The following is a 9,524-nucleotide window of genomic DNA, read 5'->3' as shown; positions in this document are numbered from 1 at the left end:
GTTATATGATATATGCCTGTATAAAGACAGACAATATATTGATGAAAAACATATGTAAATGTGGTAAATGTCAACATTCATAATGCAAAAAATATACCATAAACGTGGTTCAGATTTCGCTTTACAAAAGCATTAATGTATGTATTAATGAGGTTGGCTCAAAGTGAAATGCTCAGATGGAAAGATAATGTGTAGCCTACACGTGCTTCACTAACAGCTATCCCCTCAGCTGCTCAGAAAAGGTGTGTCACCGGCGTGACGTCATGTCTGTACCTGAGTTTCGGTGAGGAGAGGGGAAGGGCCGAGCCGGAGTGAACAACACCAGATAATAATTTGTTTTTTCTCACCCACCTTCGTCCAAATGATTATCGATTAACTTTTTTCTTCGAGGGAATCTGCAACAGTTGGAGAATTGGCAGAAGAAACACGGTTTTATCTCCAGCTGCGGTTAAGCAGGCCGACGAGGACCGACCTCTCCAACTTCCTGGTTCACCACAGGTATGTGTCGTTCTTTAGTAACGTATTTGGTCGCTTTAAAAAAATATATATAATTAAAATGCCACTATGTTTCCTACGTTTAAAGATACGGTGACCTACTTCACAAGGTCTAACCTGCGGGCAGCTGCAGTAATATGACAAACAAGCGAATAAATTAAAGATTATTCCGCCTGTCAAAGTGTGGCCGTATAAAAATGTTTGGACAATCCGGACATGCAGGGTTTCTGTGGACACTGTTGCAACATTGCAACATTGCAACATTGCTAATCACAGATCTCACTAGCTGGTGGTGAAATGATTCAGAGTAACTATATACTGTGGACTAATTGTGTTGTGTTGTCAGCCAGGATGTCGGTCACCCCTCGACGTGTCCGTCTGAAGCCCTGGCTGGTCGCTCAGGTGGACAGCGGGAGATACCCGGGTCTGGTGTGGCTTGACCGCGAGGCCATGCGCTTCAAGATCCCATGGAAACACGCTACACGACATACACCCCAGCACGAGGACGAGGACACCATATTTAAGGTAAACCCACACTTAACAGATGTCCTGGTAACATAGAAACATGGAAATGTAGGCTACGTAATGAAGTATTTGTTTACCCTGAGGCAGAACTTGTAAATGTTGGCACTGCTGCACATGCAGGGAGTGCTTAGATTGTATCGATGTATTTCCATTTTTTTAAGCAAGGCTTATGCTGGTTGTTAAATATATTTATCAAGGTCTTTGCATGTCTCAGGAGTAACATCTGGTTTTGCAAAAACAGTTACTAAATGCCTCTCTCTGGCTTCCAGAACTAGGAAAGCCATGGGGTCATGTAGGTATTAGCATCGGGGCCTTTTCTGTGTTGCTGCAATTAAATATCTAAGACGGATGTTGGGACATCTTACTTCCATTTTCTTTATGAGATTGCATGAAGGTTTTTAATCATGGACCGTATAAGTGCATTGTGGTGTAATGTTAGTAAATCAAAAAAAATGTATGGTACTGAGCACATACATTGGGTGACCTTGTACACATGCTTCATGAGAAATGAAGTCTTTAGGGATGTCTCATGCATATTAATCTACATTGTGACCTAAATATCATTGTCCCTCATCCTGGATATTGCTCTGGACAGATACCTCACATAGCGCATCAACTACCTTTGGGAGAAACCGTACAAATATGTGGATCCTGTGAGAAAATGTCGAAACAGAACTGGGATATTGATGCCTGTGTGTTTTTTTTTTTTGTGTTCCTCCAGGCGTGGGCTGTGGAGACGGGGAAGTTCCAAGAGGGAGTTGATGAACCTGATCCTGCAAAGTGGAAAGCCCAGCTTCGATGTGCTCTGAACAAAAGCAGAGAGTTCAACCTTGTCTACGATGGCACCAAAGAGGTCCCCATGAATCCTTTGAAGATTTATGATGTCTGCGAAATCCCACAGCCCCTCAGTAACCAATGTAAACAAGAGCTGGTTGATTATGACCGACTTTCTTCATCCTCGATTCCAAATATTCACCCAATCATTTTCCTCCATTTCACCTCATTTTGTAATATTTCCCCCGACAGGCTCCTCAGATGCGGGTTCTTGGACTCCACATGAGGAAGATGGTGGTGAGGAAGATATTCCAGATACACCAGAGTCTCTCCCTCCATACCCATCCAATGGTGAATGTTTTTTTCTTTATACATTACGGCGCATGTTTTTAAATTTCCTGGCAGTATATTTAAAAAGCAATTGGAGTTTGATTGCTGTCAACCAGAGATAAAACTGTATGACAATTTCATATCGCGTTATAGTGATAAAACAAGAATCACGGTTAGCAGTATTATCGCGGTAACAAATAGAATTAGCTATAAAGATACATTTGCTGTTACGTTGTGGGTGGTGGTGACAAAGGTAGTCATAAGATTTTCGATCAAGTTTCCCTCTGCACTCTTATAAAAACCAAAATACGACCACACTTCAGACTTAGTCCTCCTAGAAGACTGAAAATTCTCTGCTGCGATGTCACTGCCTGCCGCCATTTTTACATTGACTCAAAACAACCACAAATAGCACGCTGCTCCTGCCTCTGGGAGACTGTTGCTAACTTTGGCTGATGCTGGAATTTATTAACTGAGTTTTTCATACTGACCATGGTTTACCGTGACACCAGTAACTGTTTCATCCCTACTGTTAACAGCTAATTAATTGTTCTCTTTTTCCTCATTTAGGCACCAGTCCGTCTCCTCTCATCATGTGGTCTCCTATGAGCGCAGGGTCCCCCATACAACCTCCTAGTTGTCCCCCTTCAAATGAGGTCTGGCCCAAAGAGGAGCCTGTTAAAATCTGGCCTAAAGAGGAGCCTGTGGATGTGGAGATGCACCCCTCACCCCCGAGTGACATGCCTCCTGCTCCTCTGCCCGATCACCCGATGCAGCCCCCTTCTCTACCCGACGTCTTGTTTGCCTCTCCAGAAACGTGGATCAGTTCTCTCCCGAGTAAGCATGCACTTCTTCTGGTGTTGTTGAAATCCAGTGATCGCCGCACATTATTAAAGAGACAGTCAACTGATATATGTTTTCCTGTTTCCCAGACTGCAGTCAGTAAATTCAGATATATTTAGTTCAAAGGTAGCTGTATCATGCAATTTCCTAAAATTAATTACATTATAGTTGTTCTTAAACAATTAAGAGTAAATAAGCCCTTGAGGACTATTTTTAGCTGTGATTTAGTGAGTATTTACAGAACAGTAGAAACATTCATCGATGTTTGAAATGGTTTTTGAATAACAATGGAGGTCTATGGCATAGAGGAATAAGCCACACGGACTTGTTCAATCATTCAATTCATTTCTTGGCAGTAAGGAAAATATGCAAATTGACTTGGCTTAATATCTCCAAATCTTTGGGGGCACTTCAGAGACAGTGGGAGAAATTTTAAGTTTGTGTTTTTTGGGTAAAGGGTCCTTGTTAAAATTGACGCATTGGTACATCAAACGTGGTTTTAAAATGAGTCTACATTTGTGTCTGACCCAGTGACAGACCTGGAGGTGCAGTTCCTCTACAGAGGGAAGGAGATGTGTCCCACAGGGAACGTCAGTAACCCGCAGGGCTGCAGGCTTTTCTACGGAGATCTCGGCCCCATGGTCAACCAGGAGGAGCTGTTCGGGCCGGTGAACCTGGAGCAGCTACGCTTTCCGACCACAGAGCACATTACCAACGACAAGCAAAGGGTTTTCACTAACCGCCTGCTGGACGTCATGGACAGAGGCCTGGTCCTGGAGGTCAATGGTCACGATATCTATGCAGTGCGTCTCTGCCAGTGCAAGGTGTACTGGTCTGGTCCCTGTGCTCCAAATCCAGCTGCTCCAAATCTTATAGAGCGCCAGAGGAAGATCAAACTCTTCTGCCTGGAGTCTTTTCTCAGTGGTAAGAGGAAATCTCACTTTCACAATAAGTAAAACTAACTTGAGTTGTATGTAGATTTTTATTTAGAATAGTCTTTGCAGCTCTTAACCAATGTAATACTCTCTGAGAAGGAATTCTAGTACTAATAAATCTGTTTGATTGGTGTGCAGGTGTGATAGCCCACCAGCGCGGCCAAACACCAATCCCTCCGCTTTTTGAAATTAACCTGTGTTTTGGAGAGGAGTGGCCTGATGGGAGGCCCAAAGAGAGGAAACTTATCATGGTTCAGGTGAGAAATGTTGTCTCTAAAAGGAAGTGACACAGGACAGTACAGGCAGATAATCAGCAGCCAGACTTTCTATCTATTTTCAGGTTCATACTTCTTTTTTTTTTTTACTGGGACATGTATTACATGCTTTAATGTTCAAGAAAACACTCATGCTCTGTCTGAATATACCTGTATTCACCCTCTGATATTCACTGACTGTCCTATTTCACAGTTTATGGGGTTGTGGGCACTCCAGATACCCAAATGTGTGTGCACATGACTTCTTTTCATGATGTGTCCCATTTTAAAGGAAATAAAAGCTGCTTAATTTGGAAGCAATGAGGAACAATTATGCCTCCCTGTTACATGTGAACCACAGGACTGTCGATTCTCTTTTCAGAGTCTCTAATTGCGTGACTCATACTGGTGCTCTCTCCTTCCTCTGTCCTACAGATCATTCCAGTGGTGGCCCGTATGATAAGCGAGATGTTTTCTGGAGACAACACACGATCCTTTGACAGCGGCAGCGTCCGCCTGCAGATCTCAATCCCAGATATCAAAGACAACATAGTGACCCACCTAAAGCAGCTGTACTGCCTGCTGCAGACCCACCAGGGCCAGGATGGCTGGGCGTTGCCGCCCGGCTCAGGCCTGAACATCGTTCAGGCTCTGCAGGCACAGTGAAGCAGCCCACACTGTGAACTAACATGCATCATATATCATATATCACTGTATGTTTCACTCTGCTACTGAGAGTTACCCACTGTTGGCAAAGAAGTACTTATGTGTAATCATATAACTATGCACACTATATACTGTAGGATTATTATGCTTTTCTCTAGCAATGTGCTGTGACAATGCTTTTCTGTATATAGAAGTAGTGCCTTCATGCCTGCATCACTCCACATTATGTGTGCAGGAACCATAGAGAGATGTGGGGACTGCATAGGCCAAAGTCCTGTTGGCTGCAAGGGAACATTTAAGTTGACTTAGTTAATGAGTTACAGAAACCGCCAGTGCCTTATTTATCTAAAACTTTATCTAAAACGGGTCAGTGATTACCAAACATTCCTGCAGTCGAGAAACCGTGCAGAATACCTTTTTATATTTAGACCTCCATATAAAATGTTTTGAAGCAACTCATCTAGCATGGGATTTGTATATGTTGGATAAAATATAGGCAAATATGAATTAAAGTATATTGTTGTTTTCCTTGCATTAGTTTATGAATACGGTCCATCTGTACTGCTCAGTTTGAGATCATGTATCCTGCCAGCACATGTAATTAGGGGTTTCAATTTTTTTTAAACAAATGTTTGACAAAAAATTGCTACTTCCCTTTGACAGAAGAATCAGTTTTCAGGTACCTGGCCTGCAGTTTTGTCTTCAGCTGTTTTTTTATTTTTTCCATCTATATAGTAGGATATTTTTGTATTAATATCTCTGGTTTTTAAGCCATTTATTGTATCCAGGCAGCCATTTAACTAAACAACATTCAGCTATATGGATCTGTTTTATTATGGATGCCACTGCACTTTGGGGCGCTGAATTATGTTTTACGTCTAGTTAAATTCATCCTGTGATTGTATGTTTATTTTATCAATAAAAAATGCCAAAATAACATTGGAGTTTATTAATTACTTTAATGATGACACGCGTAGGTAACTTGTTTCTGGACAAAAGGAGTAACATGTATTACGTTTGTGCAATGCATGGTTGTATAAACATTGTTTACTTTTCTGCTCCAGCTGATTGACTGGTGAAACTGCAGGTTGACAGATTTGTGAGTTAAGTGCAGCTCTGCACCTTCTGAATGTGCTCATGCAACATTGCTGACCTCCAGTGGTTTAGTTCACAGCTACACACACACTACATTGTGCAACGTGATGTTTTTTTGTGTCTGCATCAGTAAAGGATGTGAACCTCCAAAGTGAGGTTGTTTGCTTAGTCACATTCATCTGGTTTATTTTAATGTTCCTGATTGACTCAGAAATGTATATCATTCTGGATCGATAAATGACATTAAACATCCTCTGTTGCGTTCAGTGGCTAGAATAGTTAAAAAACACGTTAAAACATTGTATTTTAACATGACATTAAAAAAAAGCCTAAATAATATTTGTATATACAATATTTATAAAAAACTAAAAACGATGTAAAAAGCACTAAAAGACCCATATGGAGAGATGTGTCCTGTGTATAGTGTTGCATGTTGGTCACCGGGTTACATTACATGGACGATCCTTCAACCTCCAGCATTTAGACGCGAGGACCGAGCTCTTCGTCCTCCTCCTGCCAACATCGGATGAAGCTGAGTGACACTTGCTCTCGAGTCGATTTCTGTAGTATATCAACCCTAAAACTAACTCCACCGCGGGTTTTTCCTTCGTTAGATGAAGTGTTTGTAAAGTATATCACACTTCCGGTCATCAAGCGAGCGTCTCCATTGACACGAGCAGTCGGCTGCTTGGCAACAGAATAACAACCAGGCAGCCATGGCAGGTTCGTACGAGTTAGTAAACGTCTATCTACTCATTTAAATGATCATTCAGACAACAATGAGTTGTCTGAATAGTTTTGTCTTCAAAATGATGGTTCGGTTGTTAAAAGTTGTCTGAAAGGTTTGATCTGGGAGCTGATTGATGATCAGTACGATAACTAGTAAACAATGAACACGACCTTTCTGTTACTTCATACAGATATGAGTCCAGATAGAATCAAGGAGTTTGTAATATACTACAGTATATAGATATACTCATATCTGTAATCTCTTAGCAACTGTAAACAAACAACCAGAAGCATCTTTTGTAATTGTGAAGGGGAAACTATTGAACGTGTGTTTGTTGATTTCACGCTACTTCTTTTTGATTTGATTTACAGAAGACTCTTTCAAAAACATTTGAAAAGAATATCATAACAAAGATTGATAAATGATTCATTTAGAAAAATCCCAATTTCCCAGCTGTTGAATCTTTCATAATTAACTTGTTTAACATCTTAGCAAAATCTTATATCCATTAATGATGTGGCTTTAAATACTACTCTCCTTGTATAGCTACTTTTAAAGATAATAATTAAAAACGTATTTGATTACTATTAAAAACTTTAAAATACAATTATTCCGCTACCCTCTGTTATTTGTTGAACAATTTATTTAATTTTTATATTATGAAATATATTTAATGCAACTATTATACATTTAAAAAGTGCAACATGTATGCCTGTAGTCCATGTAATGAATGCATTGACTTTTCACAATAAAGTTTTTTGGGGAAAAGTGATACGATAACTCTTGGCTCTCTTCTGTATATCAGAGGCCGTCGTGTCCGATGTCCACAAGAAGATCAGAGCAGTGTTTGAAGCGTTCGACAATGAGTCTAACAACACAGTGGATGTCAGGTGAGCTCAAACTGTACAGAGTGAGGTGGTGACGATAAACCAGACTGTTGAAATGATCAAACACACTCCTCTGAACCCTTTAGGTCACAGCTAAAAACTTCAAGCAAAGTGAATATAAAGATTGATTGTTAGCAATACTATAGGTCAAATCAACAAAACATGTTAAATTGGACTTAAATGAAGTGAGGTGTTTGACACAGTGGGCTCTAGTAGAATAAAACATGCCTTAATACATCTCTCAGGGGGGATCAGCACCATAGTGTGGTCTAACATGAAGTTTGTTTTACAGGGAGATTGGCACCATCATATATTCCCTGGGTTGCTTTCCCACTCAGGCAGACCTACACGACTTAATAGCTGAGGTCAGAACATTGTTTACTTGCTCATATTTTGGGTGAATGAAACAAACGGTTCATCTGAGGCTTTACTCAGGATGCAGTCATAAATGTATCATAAATGTATTACATAATGAGTCATGCAATAATATCTACTGTGCTTGAAATGTATTAAAACGTGCCACCATATTATTCGTTTTTTAAAATGTGCATTTATTGTATTGCTTGAAAAAGTCGATATTGATTTTGTTAGAAAATGTTCAGCTTGTTGTAAAAACTCAACCTTGTCCTGTCCAACCAGGTTGAAAAGGATCACACAGGATACATCTATTTGGACAATTTCCTCCCAGTCATGACCAAAGTGCTGCTGGAGCACAAGTAAAACTTTTATTTTCTCTCCAATATTTACTCTTGACTGATGCCAGTGAATAAAAAATGATTAATTTTGAGGCAGAGAAGAACGCCATGTCATGATGCAAATAGGTGCTTTTGTTACAGCAAATGATTTATTATACGGCTAGATGTTTCTGAGGGAGCAAATTAATTACCTGTCGCTGGTAGGACTTTTCAGATTGTTTTAACATTTAGGAAATATAATGAGGTACTTACTGCAGTACTTCACAGAATAGATGTGCAGCAATGTAAAGGTCTCCAAAGGCACTGTTTAGTACACTGTTTATTCACCAACCTAGATACCACGTCAGACTTCTCTAAATAAAATATGACACTTTCTTTTAAACTTGTGCTTTTCTGTGCTAAATCTGTTCTAAAGTGTATACTCTGTAATATATGGTTTTGTACTCATGTGTCTGACAAAACTCAGTTTCACCTAAAACCAGTGAAAACTTTAGGATCCTCTTAATACGGTTTTTGGTTTGTCATCATGGTAATATGTTTTATATGTTTGCTTTAGTTTTTATACTGATATTTACCTGTGTCTGAAATAAAGTTAAATTAAATACTACTAGGGGGGTTTTAGCATACTACAGGCGACTAACTAGTGTGTGTGTGTGTGTGTGTGTGTGTGTGTGTGTGTGTGTGTGTGTGTGTGTGTGTGTGTGTGTGTTAGGTTCCCTCCCATCCCTGAGGACCTTCTGCTTCAGGCTTTTGAGGTGAAATCAGTTTCTCCATATTCTCCAGTGTTGTAACACCAGCGGCTGCACATGATCTAAATTAAGTAGAAGTTTGAGCCTCAGTGAAAACCATACAGTCATCACAGTGTTCGTTACTGATATGTGTTCAAGCCTAAAGGCATTAACACTGTATTTCCAGGTTCTGGACAAAGAAAAGAAAGGATACCTGGAGCCCGAGGAGCTGACAAAGTACATGACACAGGAAGGTGAAGACATGTGTTTGTGTGTCTAACATTCACCTTACTTTCACAAAACAACCTATACTTTACAAACAGTGTTTTAACCATTGTGTTTGTTCATGATTGTGTGTAAACCAGGGGAGCTCTTCTCTCAGGAGGAGATGGATGAGATGCTGACAGCACTTGCTGACCGCGACAACAATGTTCTCTATTACAAAGACTTAATCAGCCAGCTGACCATCGACCCGGACATGTAGACAATGTCGCAGTGTTGGCATAACTGTGCTTGTTGTTAATGTGGGCTACTAGTTCTGATATGGTACAATAAATAAATGTAAAT

The 9,524-nt window shown here is 40.2% G+C and overlaps 2 protein-coding genes across 3 annotated transcripts; both read left to right on the top strand.

Moving 5' to 3' along the window:
- The first annotated feature begins 208 nt into the window (after positions 1–208).
- Positions 209–5,759, top strand: irf6 (interferon regulatory factor 6). 2 transcript variants are annotated; one of them, XM_029432709.1, is made up of 8 exons: positions 209–498; positions 846–1,020; positions 1,742–1,937; positions 2,047–2,145; positions 2,695–2,961; positions 3,499–3,891; positions 4,041–4,159; positions 4,592–5,759. In XM_029432709.1, exons 2-8 carry the CDS (start codon positions 847–849, stop codon positions 4,820–4,822), a joined length of 1,479 nt encoding a protein of 492 aa, XP_029288569.1. In that variant the 5' UTR covers positions 209–498; position 846; the 3' UTR covers positions 4,823–5,759. The 2 variants fall into 2 exon arrangements, with proteins under 2 accessions (XP_029288569.1, XP_029288568.1); XM_029432708.1 differs by having other exon boundaries at positions 842–1,020.
- Positions 5,760–6,433: 674 nt separating this feature from the next.
- On the top strand, positions 6,434–9,524 carry drc8 (dynein regulatory complex subunit 8). The gene is made up of 7 exons (XM_029432294.1): positions 6,434–6,640; positions 7,453–7,537; positions 7,827–7,899; positions 8,174–8,250; positions 8,942–8,984; positions 9,145–9,211; positions 9,323–9,524. The coding sequence occupies exons 1-7, from the start codon at positions 6,634–6,636 to the stop codon at positions 9,439–9,441; spliced, it is 471 nt and encodes a 156-aa protein (XP_029288154.1). The 5' UTR covers positions 6,434–6,633; the 3' UTR covers positions 9,442–9,524.

Source organism: Cottoperca gobio, chromosome 5 (genome assembly GCF_900634415.1).
Source record: "Cottoperca gobio chromosome 5, fCotGob3.1, whole genome shotgun sequence".
Classification (NCBI taxonomy): Eukaryota; Metazoa; Chordata; class Actinopteri; order Perciformes; family Bovichtidae; genus Cottoperca; species Cottoperca gobio.
The sequence above is the reverse complement of the archived record's forward strand: the minus strand, read 5'-3'. Positions and strand labels throughout refer to the sequence as shown.

Coding starts and splice junctions, on each gene's coding strand:
- drc8 (XM_029432294.1), top strand. Junction 8,251..8,941: donor AAAGTGCTGCTGGAGCACAA/GTAAAACTTTTA, acceptor TGTGTGTGTTAG/GTTCCCTCCCATCCCTGAGG. Junction 9,212..9,322: donor AAAGTACATGACACAGGAAG/GTGAAGACATGT, acceptor TGTGTAAACCAG/GGGAGCTCTTCTCTCAGGAG.
- irf6 (XM_029432709.1), top strand. CDS start 847: ATGTCGGTCACCCCTCGACGTGTCCGTCTGAAGCCCTGGCTGGTCGCT. Junction 1,021..1,741: donor ACGAGGACACCATATTTAAG/GTAAACCCACAC, acceptor GTGTTCCTCCAG/GCGTGGGCTGTGGAGACGGG. Junction 2,146..2,694: donor CCCTCCATACCCATCCAATG/GTGAATGTTTTT, acceptor TTCCTCATTTAG/GCACCAGTCCGTCTCCTCTC.